The following is a 24054-nucleotide window of genomic DNA, read 5'->3' as shown; positions in this document are numbered from 1 at the left end:
ATTCTCACAGTTATAAAATGTATACTATATATAATATCTACATATATGTAATTGTGTGCTAGGCTCTTATTTTAAAATAACATGTTGTGTAATAAGTGTTCAAATTAGATTATTAGACCATTGAAGCTGTTTGAACCGTCCTCTGGGAGTGCTTTTACACTTCCAAAGCCAAGTGTTTTTGTAACTTTCTGCCCCTATCTACTTTATTAAGTTAAGAGTTTGTGCATATTTTTAAAATTATCCTTTTAAAAACTTTTATGAATAAAATGCTTAATATAGAGCAGGTAATTTTAATGAAGCTGCTTCAAGAGTAGTTTTTTTAATATCTTGGAAAGAAAACATTGCAATGAATTATTATTTTTACATTGGATACTCTTTGGATTTTTGTTGCAGAATGACATCTCCTCGCTTCATAGAGTTTGTCTGCAGACACGACAATGTTCTTAAATGCTTTGTAAACCGGTATGTCGCCAGAAATTCACATGCTTCATAAGTTGCACGTAGCCCGGTGAATGTAGTTGTACTATCTGGTTGGAATGCATATCTGATTCTTAGTAAGAGTATGGAAACATTTTTATTCTTTTAAAACTTTTCTAAAATAACTCCAAGAGGGATGTTAAAAATCATCTGATGAACCAGTGTAGGTTAGGTAGCAAAATAGCCAGTACTGTCCCATCACTTCTTGTGCTCATGAGAGAAAATTTTGGGAAATAAGAGGCTTGTTCTGAGATACTATTGTTTTATGTAGGTGGAAAACCTGAGCGATTCCAAATGTTGATCTATTCAAATCAGTCAACTTAGAATTGATTGTAGAAGTTCTTACAACAGAACTTTTTCAACTCAGCTGTTTCATTTTGAGTTTGACACAGGTTTTCTATTCCATGCATGTTCCTTCTTAGACTTAAACATTGAAGTTCACTGTAATTGCTCTCTCATTTAAAGCAGCTAATGTCTCCTGAGTTTGTCCATATTCTTCCTAAATTAGTGAGCTACGTTCCATTTTGCTCATTTTTCCAGAAATCCTGAAATTATATTTGATCACTTCCATTTTCTTCTTGAGTGCCCTGAACTTATGTCCAGATTTATGCATATCATAAAAGCACAGGTAAATATTGAAAGACTAATTTAAAATTCCCCTCCCCATCCAAGTCCTGCTGTGTAGCCTCATTGTGGTGGGAATTCTGGGATAGGATGAATGAAGAATGTCATTAGTACAGTATATGCCATATTCATGCCAAAACTGTATATTTCTAGGAGAGTGACCGAAGGAATAAAGGTAATCCCAGCTGTCCAGCTAAAGGAAATAGCACCAATATTGGGCAGCAGCTATACAGAAAGATGTTTGAAGCAGATAATTACTTTAATGACAATGGCAAAGGCATCAATTCATATTGAGTTGAATTGAGAAGGCAGTGGTAAACCACTCCTGTATTTTTGTCAAGAAAACCAAATGTATAGAAAATATAAAATGATTGATGTTATAGTGCCAGATGATGTACTTCTCAGCATGATGGCACTCAACATGGTACTGAGGTGGTATTTATTTCACAGGTAGATGAAAGCCTTTGTAATGTTTGTTAGCTGAGGAAAGAAAATCTGAAGCTGCAAAGATAAAATCAAAGTGGGAATATGGAATACAAGAAGCACGAGCATGGGAAAGCTTAACACAATGAAAGATGAAATCATCTATTACTCACTGACATCTTAGCTATCAGCGGGTTGATATGGACTGGAATTGTATGCTTTCAGTCAGAAGAGCACATTGTTTATTTCTCAGGACATGAAAATCAAAGAAGAAGTGGCAGTGTTTTCACAGTTAGGAATGGTTTAGCAAGAAACTAAAATTCAATTACTGATGGAATAATATCAGGTAGAGTTCTTGGATAATCCTTTATGAAGATTATCCAAGTTTATGCTTTAAACACTGATGCAGGAGAAGAGGAGATTGATGAGTTTGATTATTAGTTTGAAATTGTTAGAAGATGTAAGCAAAATGTGCTGCCTCTGGTTGAAGGTCGAAATGCCAAAATTAGAAATATTAAAGAAGAAAATGTAGCTGGGCTAGATTTATTCTCAAGACTGGGAATTACTTCCAACCACCCTCCCCCCACTTTGCAGCCTTTGGGATCCCTCTGATTGAGATTGCAAAAAAAATCCTGCTCAAAGAACCTCCTTCCTAAACCAAGCACAGCTATTTGTATGATGCGGCCTAACTCACTTTGCGGCCTTTGATTCTCCCAGTTTCTTTCAGTTTCCTCTGAAAAATTTGCCTGCTGTTTAATCAATGAGATGAATCAACAGAACCATTTTGGTAATTCCCTATGTCCAAGATAGCTTTGGACTTTTATATTTTATAAAGCAGCATTAGGCATTATGAAATATATCCTTCCACACGATGGGATTCTTTCAAAACAGTTTTAATATGCTGTTAGAATCTCTTCTCCTAAGAAACAGATATTATGCTGAATTTTTGAATGGAATTCATAATCTTCTATGTCTTAGTGTTCCTACTTCTAATTCTACCCTGCCTCATAAATCAAACATTTGTTCTTGCCTTTTCTCCTTAGCCATTTAAAGATCGCTGTGAATGGTTTTATGAACACTTGCTTTCAGGACAACCGGATTCTGACATGGTTCATAGGCCTGTCAGTGAAAGTGATATTCTGCTGGTTCATAGAGGTAGGGAAGTTCATGTGTATAATATTCTTTGTATTGAATACTTACTTATTGAACAAAAGTGAGAAATTAATGTTTTTCATATTTAGATTCTATTTTTAGGAGCAGCTGTGAAGTTGTATCTAAAGCAAATTGTGTAAAGTTGAAGCAAGGAATTGCTGTACGTTTCCATGGTGAAGAAGGCATGGTGAGTAATGTTATATACTGAATAATAACTGTAAAATATAGTTTTTACGAGCATAGTTTCCTTAGGATAGAAGTTGTTCAAAAATTGTTATAAAATTTGTGTTAAATGAAGGAAAAAATACTCCTTGGCAATTGAAATGGGCTTGAAGCTGATATTTCAAAACACAAATATTTCTGAAAGCAAAGATTAATAACAGAATTTTGTGTTACTTCTGACCAACTAGGGTTCCTTTACAAGGTGCTATATCTGGCGCCAATGCTTTTTTCTTATTCCAAAGCATTGGGTAGAAATATATAGTTGTTAATCAGATTTGAGCCATAATTTCTTAAAAGCAGGCATGTCAAACATGCATCCCATGGGCCAGATCTGGCCTGCGCAGGCCATGCCCACCCCAGCCTCGCAAAGGCAAAAAAAAATCACAATATGTCACAATACGGCCCGTAATGGGATCGGGTTTGACACCCCTGCTTAAAGAGGGATCAGAATTTCAAAACTTCCATGACAGCTCTAGACCTATCCCTAGTTATCAAAGCCCAATTCCAGATCAACTTACAACCACAATGGAGCCCAGAATTTTGGACATAAGCAGTTGCAGTTGTAAGTCAAGGTGACTGGACTTGATTTTATGAACGTTTTTACAACAATCATAAATTGAATTACTGCTTTCATTAAGTGAATCATGTGCTTGTTAAGTGAACCGATTCTTTTGAACGTTTTTTTTGTGGTCATCTGTCCATGGGTCATTACAACTGATCATAAATATGAACTGGTTGCCAAGCACCCGAAATACAATCCATTTTATACTGATAATGAACATCTTAACACATTTCAAATTATGCATATGTAATACTATATATATATATTTGCTTCTAGGGTCAAGGTGTGGTACGTGAGTGGTTTGATATCCTTTCCAATGAGATTGTTAACCCAGATTATGCCCTTTTTACACAATCAGCTGATGGTACGTTGGTGTCTCTCTTTAGGTTACTATACTTATAGTTCATCTAAAATAGTAAACTGAATCTCTCCCCAGAAATATATTTACAAGATCCAATCCTGATGCGAAAAAAGAAAAAAAAGTTTTAAACACATTCTAGTGGCTAGTTCTATTGCATGAATAGAATGAATAGTGAATCATTGCAGTTCTTAAATTAGTAACACAGTTATTAAGCGAATCTATTTTTCTCATTGTCTTTGCTTGTCAGAAGGTTGCAAAAGGTGATCACATGACCCCAGGATACTGCAGCATCATAAATATGAGTCAGTTGCCAAACATCTGAATTTTGATCACATGATCACGTGGATGCTGCAGTCCTAAGTGTGAAAACCGGTCATAAGTCACTCTTTTCAGGGCCGTTGTAACGTCAAATGATTGTTGAATGAAGTGTTGTAAATCGAGGGCTACCTGTATGGCTGCTTTCAGATTCAGAATCAGTTTGCCAGACTACTATCACAAACTTTTGTTTAACTATTAAAATTTCTCGAATGGTCTTTTCTTAATCCGAAGATATTGACAAAATCAGAGGTTATTTGTGCATAGAAAGTAAAAATATTGTATAGTTTAAAGATATAATTCCCTTTCTCCAATCTTGAGTTTCGGTAGTTTTGGCAGAGAAGGCAAGCCACAGTTATGTCTGCTGCTGCTAGGATGCTGAAATGGGGCAATTGTAATTTTTATAGTGACAAGTGAAAATAAAAAATCTACAAAGTCCGTGGTGCCTTAAAAATTTGGATTTTAAGATTCTATCACCTGCGGAATGTGCCGAAGACGCTTTCATTCTATTATATTTATCAATGAACTATGTCATAATGTTTATCAGCGTTGATTCAATATATAACATTCATTATGTTATATATTTTCAATTTAGTCATCTACTGTGAAATATAGATTTTGCATCCCATTTACCTATAGTCTTTTTAACATTGTCCAGATATGTATCTGTTCACTGACAGTGACTGTCTATGTGTATAATGAGGGAATTCTTGTCCACAAAACTGCATACTGTGCTTTTCAAATCTATTTTTATTGCTACAACTGGGATGATTAGAAATCCAGTGATGAAAATCAATTTTTATTTGAAAACAGGAACTGTACATCTGAAATATATTTGTTTTCATCTTTATTGTATTTTTTCATTCTAGAGTACTTTTTATTACTTCATTTTGTACATTATCCTGAATCTCAAAAACAAAACAACCAAAACAAAACAAAAGTTTGTAATATAAAATGACCAATGTTTTAAAAGCCATAAATTGAATCTATATTTTGTTTTAAAGGAACCACTTTCCAGCCCAATAGCAACTCTTCTGTGAATCCTGATCACTTGAACTATTTTAGATTTGCTGGACAAATCTTGGGTTTAGCTCTTAATCACAGACAACTAGTCAACATTTATTTCACAAGATCATTTTACAAGCACATTCTTGGTATGATTCTATTAAGATATTAATGATTTTGTTGAGATGTCTAGTGGATAATAAAGCCCTCTAAAAGTTAATTGTATTATCCTATTTAAGCTTCTTCCATGCTCTATTACTGTACTTAATGAGAGCTGCAGCATTACTACAAAAGCAGCCATATATATACTTGGTCTGCTGTGTGGATGCTTGAGTGGTTTAGGGGTGGGGAATTTTTGGTGGATGGGGGTGGGTCTGGGGATTGTCATGTGTGTTGGGTTTGGCCTCTGGGTGTTATGTGAATTTCATTGTATGGGTATACTATGTATATATGTACAGTGACAATAAACTTTATCTATCTATCCATCTATCCATCTATCTATGTATATGTATACATATACACGCAATGGTCAAATTGATTAATGGCATATAAAGGCAGAGATCTCTGTAATGGTAGTTTAATACTCTGACGATGTCAGCAGATGGCTTATGAAAGCTTAGTAGAATAATTTTTTTTAGTTATTTTAAAATTTTAAGTTCTGGAGCTCGCAGAATGTCTGCTTCTTTCTTTACTAATATACCTGGCACTCGAATTTTTAGAATAGTTTTATTTATATATGTGTGTGTGTGTGTGTGTGTGTGTGTTTAAGCTTGTGTTTAAGCTTCCAATATAACTATAATGATAGCTAAGAATCTGATGATGATACCAATTAGCATTTTCATGTAGAAAATATTTATGTAGATATTACAGCAGTTAGGGCTAGTTAGCTAATGTCATGGACATATTACAAATGGGCTTGGAAGCTGAAAGTGACAGACTAGCTGCAAAAGCTCCATCTTTAGTGAATCCTTTAGGAAAGATTCATAAGAGGCATTTTCCTGCATTCTCGCTCTTAACCACAGCAGTAGCACATATATTGTAGCTTTAGTTGTCAACCAGTTAACAACAATTTCATGGCAACAGAAGAGCTTGTAATAAATCACTTGCCTGGAGGTAATCTGTGTTTTAAGCAGCCGTATCAGTTCCCTTTCTTTTTCCGCCCTGTGTTATTTCAGGAAGTCTGTAGAGGGCAGACGTTGACCACGAATGAAACCATTTCAGCAGAGCGGGAGTCTTAAGACGAACTGAATTTTGTTTGCATTGTCTCTAAGGTATTCCCGTAAACTATCAGGACGTGGCATCTATTGATCCAGAGTATGCAAAGAACTTGCAGTGGATTCTAGACAATGATATAGATGACTTGGGGTTAGAGCTGACCTTCTCTGTGGAAACGGATGTATTTGGAGCAATGGAAGAAGTGCCTTTGAAGCCGGGTGGTGCAAGCATAATTGTCACACAGGAGAACAAAGTGAGTCATTTGGAATTATGTTTGTCTGGGGTGATTCTGAAAGGTAGCCCCTTCCTAGCTGCAAAATTGGGTCTAATAGGCAGCTTTTATTAGTGTATTGAGATATTAAACCAAAAATAACAAGCAGCTGTGGCTATCAATTGTTATTAGGCACCATACAGAGTCTGTTTGATACATCAGGCATATTCTTTCACCAGTTCTGAAGGGGTATTGGTATAATAAAAGAATAAAACATATGTAGCATTCTTCTGTGCCACTTCTTTAACAGTATATCCATTCCTCTTTCTTATCTATGCTTTGAGAAGCAATTCACTCCTAGATTTCTGTTTACATGCAACTGCTTTATACAACTTTTATTTTCATGCAATATTGTTAGCCTTTTTAAAGTCTTTAGAAACTTTTATAGTGTAGTTTTTTTTTTTTAAAGTTGTGCCTTCAAGTCAGTGTTGACTCCTGGTGATTTCCTGAACGTGTCCTACACTTTTCTTGGCAAGATATCAGAAGTGGTTTGCCATTGTCTGCTTCCTAGGATTGAGTGCATAACAATCTTATTTCCATTGATTTCAATGGCAAAGGCATTGATGAAAAGTTTTGATTATGTTTCATTTTCAATAGACATTTATCAAGTATAAAACTAAAAATCCATATGTGCATTTAGGTTGCCAAATCTCATTGTCTGTCAGGAAGATGCAAATAATACAATATGAGTTCAGTGGGTCAAAATTAGAATCAGCTTTGCTTAGATTAAATCCACACAATGATGTGGAATAAATTCATAATAGCTAATTTAAACTCCTGTAGATTTCCAGCAGTCTAATCTAAGATTGACTAATCTGGATCCAGCCTTACTCTTGATGAATGAAACATATAATAAAACATTTCATTTTTATTTCATTAAGGGTGTATAGAAAGGGTATGGTTTTGGTTTTAGAATTTTTTGAACAGTCTAGATTAGCATAGTGTTAACACAATTCTATTTCTGTAAAATTTTTAGGGAATACATTTGGACTGTTATGAAGTATTTGCAAAGAATCTTTCACAATCTCATGTTTCTTTTCCATTTCATCTTTTGTGTAATACTGCATCTTGTTAGAATAACCAACTGCCATGTTAGTTGGTGGCCACTTGGTGTCCTCACTTTTAGCACTTTCATAATGTCAGAAGTATTTATTATTTGTTTATTTTGTAAGTTGATCTTGATTAGCGAGAGTGATTTATGGGAGCTAGTTCCATATTCTGCAGGTGATGCAGAAGTATAGATTCAGGTGGTTGAAGAAATGTGTTGGAATAGGCATATCGGAGAATAAGCACACCCTGAAGGTGCCTCTGATTATTTATGTGAAGGTTTGTGAGAAATTATAAAAGAAAGCATCAGCCACAACTAGTATCCACACAGTTGTCCTTATATACTAGTAATTATTTGTAATTACTAAAAAATGCAAAAACTGGCATTCTATATTGAAAGGTGAGAAGACATGCCATTATTACTGCCTGTTTTCATTAAACTATGGATTCGAAAAGAAAAATCTCCTCTTCCTTATCTCATGTCTCCTGACTTTTTCCCTCCCTTTATTAGTTTAAGTTATTGAGAAAACCTTGAAATATATTTAGTACCAGTTTGATTCTGAGAGAAAAGTTACTCAATGATTTATGTGGCTAGAGAGATACAATTTTCAAACATTTTCATTGAATACACAGCTATAAAATGCAGTTTCTCCGGCAAAATGGGGACATCTATGTAGAGATGCTCCATCTTCAGTATTGTAGCTATTGCCTCGTGACGGGGAGCTAGCAATTTTTACCCTGGTTGAAAAAATCTCAAATCAAACTAACAAAAAAACTAGATCAAGTAGATGAATTGTTTTTACTAAATATTTACTGAGATGAGGAAAGTGAACTTTTAAGATGTTGGCAAATGTTGGTAGAATGTTGTGAATAGACGTGATGTTTTGAAAGGGATAAACGTTTCCTGAAAGAAGAAAAACAACAGTATATAGCAATGATGGCTAACCTTTCCCGGACCAAGTGCCCAAAACGCCTGAACCCCCCAAATGCAATGTGTGCATGGCCCCTCACATGTGCCCCCATGCATGTGCATGTGCCCCTGCCCCACACATACATATGTACGCCCCCTGCATACCCCCTGCACACGCCCCGCCCAACACACATGCACAGCAGAGACCTGAAGACCAGCTGGCCGGCAGGAGACACACGCGCATGCGCAGTGAAGCTGAACTGCGGCAACGGCTCACATGCCATCAGAGAGGGCACTGTGTGCCACCTCTGGGATGCGTGCCATAGGTTCGGCATCACGGGTTTATAGGAACTTGGGTCAGCTTCACTTGGAAGTCAGTTGGGAATGTCAGGAAAAACAAAAGTAGCCACCTGAATTGCATCCTTAAGTTGTGTGTGTTGTAAAGCAAGGAGAGGGCAAGAAGATATGACTGTTGAGTGAATCTACGCTGAATACCAAAGAAATGAATGACCTGAAGGGATCATGGTTTGATCATATAGAGAGAATGAATGAGAATCAGATCATAAAGAGGAGGAGGCACAAGTGAATGGGCTGAGAGGAAGGGGAGATGAAGAAAGTTGTTATTGGATGGAGTTGATGAGATCTTGAAAAAGAAAAGGTAGAAAGTCATTACATGATTCCATACATGCAGTATGGTTTTTCTCAATTAACTTGAGACTCAAATTATTATAGATATTATCTCTAATATCTCAAATATTAGATTCGATGCTCAGGTTAAATCTTCCCATTTCGTGGCATATCCATATAGTGAAACCGAAATAATATTTTGTGAGTATTTTTGAGCAGTGCAGAAAGCTTCTCCAAACTGGGGAGGAACATGGAGATTGTAGAGTAGTCTGTTACGACCTCTTCAATGGAAGAGCTTTGGAGGAAAGATGTTAAATATATAATTTAATTCTGCAGTAAATCAAAACATATTGGCACATAACACTTTTTCTAAAATTAGAATTTTAAATATGCTATCACTAAGATGCCCATCTCTAATTTTGCAATATTTGTCACGTTTATGGGTTACTACCTGTACAGGGTCTGGATATTTTATATACCAATAACAGAGAAAAATAATTAAGCTTATTTTATCTCATTCCCAAATCAACATTATTGTGCTATTGCACAAAACACATTATCCATGCGTACCCTCAAATGGTGCAACAATATTTCCCAATTCAGAATTCACATTCTTTTCCTAGCTTTAGATACAATTTAAACGTGACTTATGGCAATAAATTTATTCTTGTGCTACTGCCTATATATCCTATCTGTTAGAAAAAAAGGAGGATCGATTACAATTGTAGAAGTTAATTATGGAGATTTACTTTTAGACTACAGAAGCAGAGATGCTTATCTTCCCTTACTAGTACAGCTCAGTTGAATATTGTGAATGTATTGAAAAGGCCATCTTGAACATATTAATAACTTCTTCTGAATTCTAGTGAATTGTACATCACTCAGAAAAGTTTCTAGAGAACATCATAAAATGACAATTTCAGAACTATCTGGGATTAAACCTGACATGTTTATACAACAAAGGAGATGATGGAACAGTTATTATTTTAGATTATATTGTGTAAAGTATCATCTGGGAAAGGTTGAAAATATCTGAAAAAAACATTGCTTACAAAGTTTAGATACCAAAAAAAAAAAAAAAAAAAAAAAGGCTCTTAGTCAACATATAACTGAAAGAAGCAATAAAAAAATGAAACTGAATAATGTTCTAGGACCTATTGGTATTTCTGCAATATATTATGGAATCTTTCAAGAAAATTTGGTTAAATAATTAGGCAATCAGAGTCAGAGAGAACTTTTCATGTTTTTGATTTTACAGAATGAAATTATTTGATCCATCCAGAGTCATATGCCTTATTTCTTGATTGATTATAAGCTTTTTATGGAAATGCTTACAAAGAGCATAAATGGCTTTTTTAAAATGGTGATATATTCTGATCAGGCTGGATTTGTTCCAAAGAGATACATAAGAATATCAGATATATCTGATATTACCAATAACATGAATTTTCAAATCAGAATGTGACTATAATTTTTCTTGATTCAGAGAACAATTCTGATAATTTGAAATGGTCTTTCATACTTTCAGTTTTAAAAAGGATGAATCATGGCTCTATTTTTTTTTTTACATGTATAAAGAGTATGTAAAAAGAATAAGAAGCCAGATAACTGTGAATAGTTTTTTTTAATCAAAGAATGCAGTATATTGAGGACAATAGTTGTCCTCTCTATCCTTCCTTGTCTGTATTGTTATTACAGTGATTGGCAGTGAAAATAAGACAAGAAAGCAAAATTTTAGGAATTAAATTAGCAGCATAAAAAATACTTTGAAATTATATCTGGAAATTATAATGTATTCCCAGTTACTCAAAATATTTTTAGTATTGGTGGTAGAGTGTATGTATGTATGTATGTATGTATGTATGTATGTATGTATCAGTGGGGGGTTGCTCCCAGTTCGGTCCGGTTCTTGCAAACCAGTAGTAACAGTGGCGGGAGACTCTGCCCACCCGGCCGGACATCATCACGCATGATCTACGCATGCACACAAGCTTCTGTGCATGTGCACGTGTGTACAGTCCCGTTGCAAACCAGTAGCGGAGGTAAGTAGAACCCACCTCTGGTATGTATGTATGTATGTATGTATGTATGTATGTATGTATGTATGCATGTATATCAGGTTTTCAGATCAACAACAATAAAACTCAAATGGTGACTTACAAACAGAGGGAAAAAGACAACATTTATACGGAAAACACCACTACAAAAGAGATGAAATATTTATGAATTGATTTGATAAGACAGTTATAAAAATAATTATTTACATATTTAGAAGAATAATATAGGGGAGAAACTGACTGAGCCAGAGGAACAAGTCAAATTGGGACTTAGTCTAGAATCCCTATGTGGACACAAGAGGATGAAGTCTGATCCCCCTTGATTGAACTTTATCTAGTTTTAGGTGCAAACTCTCAGTTGGAGAAGATTCCTGTGTATACCTGGAGCAATTAAATAGCTAATTGAACTCTTCAAGTGTGGGTCTGGTTGTTTCCACAAATATAATGTAGACTTTTAAGAGTGGAGGCAGTTGAAATTGTTTTTGTTAGGAGGAATTGATAGCAGCTGTTAAAATTCTATTAAGACTTAACTTTCTGTTCTGAACAATTCCAATAAATATTGAGAACAAATGATTAAATGATTGACATAAACAAGTAATAAATCACATGTCATGTAAAATCAAGCATTAATTTTGATATTCTTCAGTGTTCAAAAACAGGTAGGTGGATTGGCAGCTCCAAACTGTGAATTATCTTACCAAGCTAGGTGCTTGACTTGGATCACAATGATCTTATTGCCTTATGGCTCAGACACCTTTATGGAGAAAGTAAGGAACATCCAGATGGTCTAGATAAATATATCTGTATTCACATAAACAGTTTATAAGAAGAATATGCGATAAGAAGAGCATACGGAAAGTAGGGAAAAAAGAATCAGTCTAGATTTATTCCCTCTTGCTTTTTAATATATTTAACACCTATTAAATGTTTATTTTCATGTTGAGAACAGCAAAAGTAACTTTGCACAGTGGAGAAATGATCCATAGAGATTGCAAGATTGGATTACTAATAAGTCAAAGAAAATATTTTTGAGACTCTTGCAATGACCTAGTTTACATAACTGATTTCAATATCTTTAAATATTGAATCTATATATCTTTGTTTCAGCAATGCATTTGAAAAAATACCCCCACAATGTTCTGACTAACAGGCTAGTGAAGTGTGGGCTGGATGGCATGAACGTTAAGCTTGACAATGTATTGTAAATGCTTTATCAGTTGTTCCTGTTGGGAAGAATTAAGTGGAGTGCCTCAGTTTCCATACCGGACCCTTTACTAACAAGGTTCAATTATTTGAATGAGGAAATGGAGAGTGTATTCACTATTCTTACTAATAGCACAAAATTGTGTGGAATGACAAGTATTGTAGAAGACAGAAATAAAAAAACAGAATGTTCTTGATAGATTAGAAAAGTGGGTTGAAAAACCATTTGTCATGGAGAATTCAGAAGTACAAGAGTACAACACCAAGGAATAGAAACCATGTTTATTGCTAAGATTGTTGAGTGCCTGCTTTGCAAGAAAAAGGGACCAACACAATGTGAAAGCAAAGAGTTTTATAGAAATTGGGGACTACAATGTGGGAAATCCTAGCAATCTGGTTTGCTGGTCAGTTTGGGGAAGCTAGGCAGATGCTTGTCCATGTAACTGGAGTTATTTCTATTCTTAGGCAAAGTAAGCTTTTAAGGAGTGCAGCAGAGCTGAGCGAGTCCGTTATTAAATGTGATGGAATGTTGAGGTCATCATCTGATGGAGGATGGATAGTTGTAGGTCCTTTCTTAGGGCTGTCCTTGCAGTGTACTGGAAGTTGGTAAGGGGGTTTCTAGATTTTGGTCTAGATGTGATTGTAGGGTGTTTTATCTGAGGGCAAGGAAGGTCAGTTTGAGTCTCATGGGATTAGGCAGATAAAGAAAATGGGTTTGACCCTGACCGTGTCTAAAGGACAAGGAAGAAAAAGATTCAGCCTCCATTTTATTTGCTACTTTTATTTTGTTCACCTCAACGAATGAAATTTAAAAGAGACAAATACAAAAAATGTGATGGGACATCTAAAAGACCCTGGGAAAGTAGAGGAGAAAAGAGGATCATTGCATCAATTCCTCAGCTTGACAGAAAGCAAAATCAATTAGCGGTTAATGTGTTACATTTGGCTTGGTAATAGTATTTGTGGAAGAGATTTTGGAAGAGCATTTGATTACCAACTGAATATGATTCCACAATATGATATGGCTTCAAAAAGAAAGCCAAATGCTATTTTGGCTTTATTTTATTGCTAGACAGCCATCTGCCTGGGATGCTTTAATTTAGATTCCTGCACTGAGCAGGAGGTTAGCCTCCAGGGCCTTAAAGGCCTTGGCCAACTCTATGGTTTAAGATATGAGTATAATTAATACCAGAATAGATAGTTTATAACATTCACAGGTGCTGAATTATAGTTCTTACAATCCCTTGCCCCCAAAAGATCACTGGAGATGTCAGGTCTTGAAACTAAATATATCGGGAAGGCACCTCTCTTGATCTATATAGATTTTAAGGCATGCATCACAAAAGGTTTGACATCAAAGTAAACATGAAAGAGAATTTAGCTTATTTTCATTATATTGTATTGTATTGTATTGTATTGTATTGTATTGTATTGTATTGTATTGTATTGTATTGTATTGTATTGTATATTATATATACTATACTAATACTATACTATACTATACTATACTATACTATACTATACTATACTATACTATACTATACTATACTATACTATACTATACTATACTATACATTTCTTTTCTTTAGTAGTTTGAATTGCAGGAAGTGTCTCCTGTTACAGTTTTCAATCTAGATCTCAAATTATTGAGGCAGTATATAGTTCAGCCTGGTTGAATTGTCTTCCTCTCTGCTGTTCAAGAATTACTATGCCACTTTTTTGGGTGGGGGCACTTCTTTCTTCCTTTTTTTTTTTTTTAACTATTCTTTGCTTCTAAATACTGCGGGCAATGGTGATATAGCATTAAAATGAGATGTTTTCTTTGTTTTTTGGAGAATTTTTTCTTTTTACCTGAATATGTGTTAAGGTGAATTTAACTTATGGTACATATTTGAAAGCTTACATGATTATTTTCAGAAAGATGAAGAAATTATAAAATTACTATTTTGCCAAATTTTAGCAGTGACATCCTGGCAAATGTTTGGATCCTTGGCACAAATTTGGGGAGCTGTGATTTTCCCATCTTACTCTGTACATCAAACAAATCATATAGTGTGATCATTCTGATTGTAGAAACATGATCGTGTAATTTGACAAATAAGCTTCCTTTTCTACAAGAAGCCACACTGGAGAGAAATGTTAATTTAACTTCATTTTATATAAATATTTTATGTGAATTAATACACACACACACACACACACATATATGGATGAACGTTAAAAGTGTTACAGCTATATAGTGCGAAAATAAATAAGAATGTGACATTTACTTTTCTTTTGACAAGTGAAATTGATGTGTGAACAAAGTGTGCCCAAGGAAAATCTCTCCTTCTTATAACTCTTATATTTTAAAGACTTACAGCACATTAGAAAATAGTTTTCTATGTATATTCATTCCTAAAAATGAATGAAATGCTTCTTTGTGGATTGTGGATTGCAAATAGCTCTGCCTTGTTCAGGGCCATTAGAAGTCCTTACACAACAGCTTTCAAAATTTATAATAAGAATGTTCTCTAATAATTTTTTTCTTAGACACTGAACCTTTACCAGAACTGTTTAATATAAGGGTATGAGTAGGGAAGGCAGTTCCAAAGGACGGCACCCAATGTGGAGGTAAATGGAACCAGGACAAAGATAAAATTTGATTTAATTGGATTAAATATAGTAATTTTTAAAAATACTTACACAATTTTCAGGCTGAATATGTCCAACTTGTGACTGAGCTTCGAATGACAAGAGCCATTCAGCCTCAGATAAATGCTTTTCTGCAAGGCTTCCATATGTTCATCCCTCCTTCTTTGGTACAACTCTTTGATGAATATGAATTGGTAAGTAAAATTATATTGTGTGGTTGAGCATCCTATGATTTTTATAGTTAATAGTACAGAATGTAGCAACTTTGGAACACTGAATGTATTAATTTGGACAACAGTTTCACTTTATTTTGTTGAAAGTGAGTAGAATATTTTATGTGCCTTAATTTTATTTTGTAATCTAAATGCCAAGGAACCGGGCACATGCTGGTACTGTAGTTCTCAGTTTGTTGAATGATCTCATGTTGATTTAGAAATCCTAATATTCTGTGTCATAATATAGAAGGTAATATCTTTTCAAAAATGAGTATTCTTCAGAAAAACAAACAAACACCTTACAATTAAAAATGTGACCAGTTTAACCTGTCATATTCATAATCAAAATTTGGTTTCTCCCCTTTTTAAAAGGAATTGTTGCTTTCAGGCATGCCAGAAATTGATGTGAATGACTGGATTAAAAATACAGAATATACAAGTGGCTATGAAAGAGATGACCCAGTTGTTCAGGTAGAGTATATATATATCCATGGGATGGATTGCTAGACCTATGGTGGTGCAGTGGTTAAATTGCAGTATTGCAGGCCAACTCTGCTCACTCAAAGAGTTTAATTCTGACCAGCTCAAGGTTGACTCAGCCTTCCATCCTTTTGAGATCGGTAAAACGAGGACCCAGACTGTTGGGGGCAATATGCTGATTCTATAAACCGTTTAGAGAAGGCTGTAAAGTACTTTGAAGCGGTATATAAGTCTAGGTCTAGGTCAGGGGTGAAATCTACTTACCTTCCTTACCGGTTCGGAAGCGCATGCACGCACATGATATGCATGCACACATCTGCGCATGCGCAAAACCTGCACATGTGCGGAAGGTAAAAAAGCATTACTTCCTGATTAAAACCAGGAAGTAATGACAGCCAGGTGATGATCGCTACCAGATCGCCGAACCACAGGGAAAAATTGCTACAGAATCGGGTGGTCCGGTCCGATCCGGGAGCATTTCATCCCTGGTCTAGGTCCTATTGCTATTGCTATGTATTTCAACCAGTTGCTTTCCCCCCCTGTTTTTAATATATTACCAGTCTTTCCAGGCTGTTTAAGTTTTTTTTTGGAAATGAGGCATAGTGAGACTGGTTTGAATTTACTAATTGTCATAATGTAGTTATATTTGTATCTGCTTATTAATGAGAATTTTCAGAACAGATTTCAAAACTGTTTTAGAGAAGTAAAACAAGGAAAGAAACCCATATCAGCACAGTGAAAAAATAAAAGATGAAATTAAAAAAATGAAATAAGTCTGTGCGTATGTGTGCATATATCTATATCGCTGCTTTCTTAGTGTAATATGGGCAATTAAAATCAAATATTAAGAATAAAATTGCCCCTCCAAATAATATTTAGCTTTATAGTAGAGAGAGCCCTTTCACTTACATACCTTCATATTGCAAGTAGTTAAGGATTTGACAAGTCATATGCAGTACAATGAATTTGGCCTGAATTGCATTAAAAAACTGTGCTGCTTTACAAAAATATGGTATCACATAGTTGTATTGGTCACTAAAATGAGTACCTTAGAAGCTATATATGATTACATGACATTTTCAAACTGTGTTCAAAACTATCATGCCTTATAGTAAGAAATTGCCAGTTCTGCTTGTCTAGAAAGAATTGTAGTTGAACTGGTTAAGAGTTCCTAATAATTGAGAGTGCTGGGTCTTCCAGTGATAATGGAAGAAGTCTAGGAACACTCCAAGCTTCATTCATGCCCCTGAAGAATGTTGTATTGATTATATTAAGATCACTATATAATTATAATATATAAAGGTTATATAATTATATAGCATTTGATATACAGTTGTATTGTAATTGAATTAATTATGTCATCATGTAAGAAAGAATAGGATAAACACTATTGAGTTACGTCGACAAACTAGGTATTAAATTCTGTTTTGAAGATTTTTGTTTACAATTTGAAACTCATTCAACTTTAAGTTGCATCTAGCTGCTAAATTTTAGCTGAAGAAAACTGAACAAAAGCAATTTTTTTTTTTTTTTTTATCTAGTGGTTTTGGGACATTGTAGAAGAATTGACTCAAGAAGAAAGGGTGCTACTACTGCAGTTTGTCACTGGCAGGTGAATATATTTTGTTTTTACTTGATTGTAGAAAAGTATTCAGAAAATGTGCTGTTCCAGATAAGAACACAAGATTTTCAGCAAATACTGCTACAACTACCTATGAATTTTAGATCAGTAGCAGTTTGCGATTTTTGGATATCTAACCAATTGCATTTCTTTTTTTTTTTAAAAAAAAAATCAGATCATTTTTTAAAAAATTGATCACTGTATTTGATGGAGAAATTAAAGTGAATGTATATCCCCAATTATAAAGCTAAAAAATCAGGAAAATTAAACCTCCCTATAATAATATAGCCTATCTTAGAGAAAGAAAGAAAATGTAGGGATTTTAAAAAATACATTTATATCTGTTTCATCTATAACTGTAGCTGTGCTGACTTAAAAATAATTTTCATATATATTATCTTATTTTATGTGAGTATATGTTTTGTATTCATTTTTTGTGATATTTATCCTTCTGTATAAGGTCAGGGGCTATTTAACCATATATTTATGCTAATTCTTATTTGATATAAAATATTATTATGTTTAGAACAAATGAATAGGCTTCCTTGAATTACTATCATTTTATTATTCTGAGTAAGGTGTTTTTTTTTTTCAAATTAAAAGAGTCTTATGTATATAACTCTGATTTTAAAGATTATTGTCATTTGATTTCCCTGTTAAACTTGGCTGCAAAAATATCATGTAGACTTCCGATATTGTTACTTTCAACTACACATACCATGTCATCTAGATGTATAAAATGGGAAAATTTTGGGCTAATATTAATTAATAATTGATATTTTAATTATACATTCATAAAAAATGAAAGGAGTTGTTTTGTTGGATGTGGCAAAGGTTTTTGATATGATATAGTTCAAATTTTTGGAACCTGTTTTGACCAGCTTGTTCCATCTGGATTTGGCCAACTTGTTTCGCCAACTGTATTTTTTTTTAATTGATTGAATTATGATGGGGTATTTTGATCCCTCAACCTGAATAGAACTTAAATGCCCTATAGGTAACAGTTATGCAGCATAATAGCCATCTCTTCTTTGTTTTCATTCTCTTGAAATCCTGTTGGCTTTTTCTTGTGGGCCAAATCCTGTTGGCCCATCTCTTGCAGTTTGTTTACTAACTTCACAGTTGTGGTTTTAATTAGAAATGTTAATGACTGAGGAAAGACTGAGGGAAGATTTCTGTGATATGGGTGCAGAGACAAACTGATTGATGCTTTCATTTCCCCATGCCATTGGCTTTCTCTAAGCCCATTTATTAAACATTAGATAATGTATGTATATATATATGGGGGGGAGGGGGAGGATAAGATTTCCAGAGGGAAAATTTATATAAGACTCAAGTAGCATTATACCAGGAGGGACATCACCTGATAATTTAATTTTGCCAGTGTGTAATATTTAAGCATTTATATAGCCATTATAGAATACTGAGTTGAGCTGTTCAGCAGATGGGCTGAGAGTGTAGCAGATGCATGGCACAAAATAGAAAGCTTTAGTCTTGGTGAAACACATGGTTTTTGTTGTTATAGACAAACTTTATTTGTTAATCCTTAAAAAAAAAGAAAGAAAAGCATTATTAGCTTTTATTAAAGGTAGCCCTTGACTTACGACCGTAATTAAGAACAGAATTTCTGTTGCTAAGTGAGATAGTTGCCCAAGCTTGTGACCTTTTTTGCGACAGTTAAGTGAACCATTAAAGTTGCTAAGTGAAGCATGTGGTCATTAAATGAATTTGACTTCGCTTGTTAACTTTGCTTGTCGAAAGCCAGCTTGGGAAGTCACAAATGGTGATCATATGGCCCCAGGACGCTACAAACATTGTAAATATATTTATTTATTTATTCATTAAATTTATTTGCCAGCCATCTCATCACGAAGTGACTCTGGGCAGCTTACAAGGTTAAAAAGATAAGACTATACAAAAAAAAATCTGTATTTAATAAGAATAAAATACTATAAAAATACAAATTATCAGCTATAACTAAAAGATGGGGAGTAGGATGAGCAGAGGAGTGGAGTGGGTTCTGTTGTTAATCTATCTGCTACCGTCAGCGTGATACTCCCCCATTGGAGCCCCAGGCCAAATATATGCCAATTGCCAAGGGCCTGAATTTGGATCATGTGACTATTGGACTGCTGTGACAGTTGTAAGTGTGGGGACTAGTCCTCAGGAATTTCTGAAAATCTTACAGCTTTAAAAATATATATATTCTTAATGAATTAGAGCACTTTACAATTCTTGGGGAAAGCGACTGGTGCTTGAAATAGGAATATCCTCGGCAAATATAAAAGGTTGCAAGCTTGATTACATAATTATAGAATCATTACATGGGGCTATCATTCAGGTTTTTGTTTTCAACCATTGTACAGAACATCAGATCCCACCAGAAACACAAAAACATGAGAAGAAGGTAGTGTAGATAGAGGCTTGCGGACTGAACCTTCTTCCATGTTGCTGTTTTTACATGCTAACAAGGAATCAAGAAAATAATAATAGGCTTGCAATGCTTTACGAGTGTCTCCCAGCAGAAAATAAATATCCTTTGTGGAATTTCTGCCAGCAGGCAGCAGCTGAAAGCAGCGCTCAGTAAACTTTTTTTGAAGAGACCACATTGGGCATTAGAATTTCTGCTTGTGATGGAGCTTAGTTGACATCTGAGATCTGGGCCAGTGCTGTGGCCTGTTTACCATAGAGTGTCATCAGTCTGACTAACGAAACCAACAAACATAGACACTCTCAGGAACTTTGAAATCCTAAAAGCAAAACTTTATTAACTACATTCTTTCGGGACTGAAGAAAGCAAAACCAGCTCTAACTTTTCCCATGTAATATTGCACAGTTGAAGAATAGAGTTCTCCCTTCCTCCCACTGGACAGGTCACATTGTCCAATTATGAATCGTTCTTTTGTTTTGAGAACAGTTCATGTCTTGGCCAATACCTGCAGAAGTGTCCTTGGTTGGGCCTGGGCTTTCACGGTTGAAGTCTGCAGCCTCCTCATTCCATCTTCCCCTTCTCTCCCTCCAATTCTTTGGCAAGTTGAAAAGCAGATATATTGCATAAGCAAATTCAATCTTAACATAAAGTTTACAAAATGACCAGGATATGTCAGTATACAGAAGGCAATTCTGCTGACCTGTTGAGTGGAGATGATTGGGAACCTCTTACTTCTAGTGGTAGAGTTTGCTCATGATGGGCTAGGTAGTTTGAGCCAGTCTGGAAGTGAATCTCAAACCAAGTAGCACTGTGTTGGACTCTGTCAAATGACAGACAGGCAAAATTCTCCCTTCTCTCAAGGGAAAATAGATTGGATGCTTATGCTGGCCCATATTTAATGCAATGTGGATTAATCCAATGCAGTGTGCTCTTTCTCTTCAAATTAAAATTACCTTGCAATGTACCTACCACAGACTGAAACCATTGATAGAGTGGAGTTTTTTTGCCCCGGTATTCTTTACAAAGTGTATTTATACTACAATTGTAAATGAAGCCATTGCTTTCTTCTGACAAAACTAAAAAGTTAAAAGCAGAATAGATGAGATAAGAAAAGCTTTTGGAAAATCAATAAGATCATTAATTACATGGCTTTTTATGCTGTAATTCTTGTGATGTGAAATAGGAAAATGATTACCTGACTTTTGGAAAAGTAGTGTAGACATCTTGAGTCGTTTCTATCAATGGCTATACAAGATGGGAAATCCAATTTTTATGGCTCCTTTTCCTCATTCTTCATGCTCCACTAAAAATTGTTTCTGAAATCTAGGAATGCCTCCTGTGGAAGAAAGCTGGACTTTTGCAGAAATTTATGTTGGCTCACAATAAAAAACTAAATTTGTCTGGATTCTGAAGAAATATGAACATGTTACTTTGTTACTTTTAAGCCTTTTTAATAGAAGCTTGAAAAATACCTAATGAAGGATTTTTCTTTGCTGTGATATTTCTGGTCCAATTAAGATAAAACATTTCTGAAGCAAAACTAGTGTCTAATATTGTTATTTAGAGTGTTATGTATTGAAATACAGCTCTGCAAAGCTGCAAAATATTGTTTATTTCACAAAACAATATTAAAAGGAAGGCAACTTCATTTTTTACCTTAAAGCCATTACTTTTGTTCTATAATTACTTAAAAGAAGTTGGAACTTTTAGCAGTTACTCTTTATATCAGAAATGTAGAAATCTTAACAATTTATTTCTGTTATTCATAAAGAATTTGTATATTATATGGCTTTTTAGTTACTATTTCACCTTGCAGCATACTAGTGCATTTTAGTGTCGGTTTGCAGTGCTTAGCTTCACATTCATATACTTCAATAGCTTCATTGCCAAAATGAAAATGCTAGTTGCATAAAAATGTAGATGTACTGCTTAGATGATTTAGAACTTAAAATGTCATTGCTATAGTGGAAAAAAAAAATCTGCATTTAACTTAAATGTAATAAAGAACATAGGGATAATAATAGAAGTAATAATCTTGTATATTTTCCCTTCTCCCCTCTGAACAGTTGATGAAAGTATGTAACACCTCTATTCGGTGGATCTTCCAGTGAAAGCTTTGAGGGGAAACTTGGCACAGGGTTGCATTTTTTCAAAAAATTCAGTTCAGCTTATTATCAGTTCTAGATCTTCTCCAAAAAGTCATTGCAGGGTTCATGTATTAACGATGCTTGTAGTTTTTCTTAAACTTCTTATCATCAATGTTTTTCAGTTCTAGAGTACCCCATGGTGGCTTTGCCCATATAATGGGTGGGAGTGGATTGCAAAATTTCACGATTGCTGCTGTGCCATATACACCAAATCTGCTACCCACATCAAGTACATGGTAGGTTATATTGAAATACATTAAGGACAGAATGTTTTCCTTAAATTCTTTTGCTTTGGGGTCCCAGACAAGAATTTATTTGCCTAGGTACCCTCTTGCATCTTAATAAAACAGTCGCTTCTGGTCATTTTCATGTAGAATTGATTCTTGTCAAAAAATATAGGTATTTAAATTATGTCTTCCATTTTGTTGGGAAAAAATGTACCTCTTGCAATCGACTATTAATGGGCAGTAGTACAGAATCACTAAAGGATCCTTTATTTAAAATTGCTCTATTGCTTTTTCATTTCGTAAAAGATTTTCTTTTTTTTTTTTGGTTTGGCTAGATAATATTGGAATATTAAAGGGGATTGCAATGCAGCTCTTTTATACTTTATTTCAGGCAAGAAGGAATTTGGATGCTGATTTGAAAGTGTGGTGTCACATTAATTATCTCACGCAAAAACAAATTTCTCTTTTCAGATGGCATGTTTTAATGGGGAATTCTTTTTCTTCTTTTTTTTTCTGTTTCAGTATCAATATGCTGAAGTTGCCTGAGTATCCCAAGAAAGAAATCCTTAAGGACAGACTTCTTGTGGCTTTGCATTGTGGAAGCTATGGGTATACAATGGCATAATGAAGCGGGACGTTGTCTCCGATTGCTGATGCGCAATTCCTCGTGGCAAAAATAATTGAGCAACCTGTCAGCAAAAGGGAGATGGTGGCAGTTAGAAAGAAGCCTTGGTTTGAACTCCATAGGTAGCGTCGGTTTTTACAAGTTGCAAAAGATACAGGGCGTCTCCTTCCTCCATGCCGTTAAACATTTTTACAGATCGTTCTGAGACTCAGTTTTTAAATGGTATTTCTCCATTAAACACGGCCCAGTCCATCCCTCTAATCTGTGTTTTTTTTATCGGAACACTCTGAAGCTGTTCTAGTTGTAACAGATGTGAAATGTGTTTGCCTTTCCACCCTAACTTTGCCATTAGTAAGGGTGGCAGTCGAGGACTGTAACACTAGTTGACTGTGTTATATAGGCAGAGAGATGCTATTCTGCTCCATGATTAATGTGAGATCTGAGAATCACTGTCTTTAACTTCCAAGGGCTTGTTCATTGCTGTAAGATGACATAAATACCGAGCATGTTAGAAATATTGTATACTTCGGACTATGTATTTTCTTGCATGCAAAAAAAGGTGACATATATTTATTTATTTTTTTCTTCAGGGGACATTGAACAAAATTAGAGAGTAAAATAGCAAATGTGATTTATTTTTTCCTGCTCAGTTTAAATACTTTTTTATTTTTCTAGTTATTTAATATCTGAACATTTAAAAGGTTTATTGGCAAAAAAATAATAATAAATTTCTGGAAATTAAAAAAAAAATCTGTATTGCACATTTCAAATGCACAACATAGCCACAACTGAACTATTTACAATTTCATGACCTTTGAAAACATGTATATTTATTTTAAAGGAATATTTCCCTTTATTGGGGAAGGAGTCATTTTCTGGTGCCTGAACTTTGAGAAAAATATTCATTAAAGTGAAATATTTTATTTGTAAATTACCATTGGTCACTTGTGTTTATCAATACTAGTGTTTATCAATGTTTTTTGTACTTGTACATTATAAACATTTACTTCATTAACCAAGAAGATGTGAATGGGTTATATGGCAGAACAGGTTTGATACATTTTCCCTGTTTTATTTATTTATTCATTCAATTTTACAATATTTATAGCTCAACATCAATGTAAAATGGGTGGGTACAACTGTCCACAAAGAAATACACTAAAACATATATGCATAATAAAAATAAATAATAAAAGCCCCTGT

At 34.6% G+C, this 24054-nt stretch overlaps 1 protein-coding gene across 2 annotated transcripts in view; it reads left to right on the top strand.

Moving 5' to 3' along the window:
- HACE1 (HECT domain and ankyrin repeat containing E3 ubiquitin protein ligase 1) overlaps nucleotides 1-23782 on the top strand; it is a 43577-nt gene extending 19795 nt beyond the window's left edge. The window contains exons 13-24 of one of the 2 annotated variants that reach the window (XR_015731389.1): nucleotides 394-462; nucleotides 1018-1105; nucleotides 2568-2679; nucleotides 2766-2863; nucleotides 3737-3824; nucleotides 5141-5290; nucleotides 6413-6609; nucleotides 15004-15299; nucleotides 15693-15791; nucleotides 17342-17412; nucleotides 22122-22235; nucleotides 22749-23782. Coding sequence is in view for 1 of the 2 variants with exons in the window: in XM_034409072.3 (XP_034264963.1) it covers nucleotides 394-462; nucleotides 1018-1105; nucleotides 2568-2679; nucleotides 2766-2863; nucleotides 3737-3824; nucleotides 5141-5290; nucleotides 6413-6609; nucleotides 15168-15299; nucleotides 15693-15791; nucleotides 17342-17412; nucleotides 22122-22235; nucleotides 22749-22851 (1321 nt within the window). In the remaining variant the exon portion in view is untranslated. The remainder of the gene's footprint in view (nucleotides 1-393; nucleotides 463-1017; nucleotides 1106-2567; nucleotides 2680-2765; nucleotides 2864-3736; nucleotides 3825-5140; nucleotides 5291-6412; nucleotides 6610-15003; nucleotides 15300-15692; nucleotides 15792-17341; nucleotides 17413-22121; nucleotides 22236-22748) is intronic. The other variant, XM_034409072.3, reaches the window with a different exon arrangement.
- The last annotated feature ends 272 nt before the right edge of the window (nucleotides 23783-24054 follow it).

This window comes from Pantherophis guttatus, chromosome 1, assembly GCF_059756535.1.
Source record: "Pantherophis guttatus breed Tessera chromosome 1, ASM5975653v1, whole genome shotgun sequence".
Classification (NCBI taxonomy): domain Eukaryota; kingdom Metazoa; phylum Chordata; class Lepidosauria; order Squamata; family Colubridae; genus Pantherophis; species Pantherophis guttatus.
Note: the sequence above shows the minus strand (reverse complement) of the source record. Positions and strands in the feature narration are given on the sequence as shown.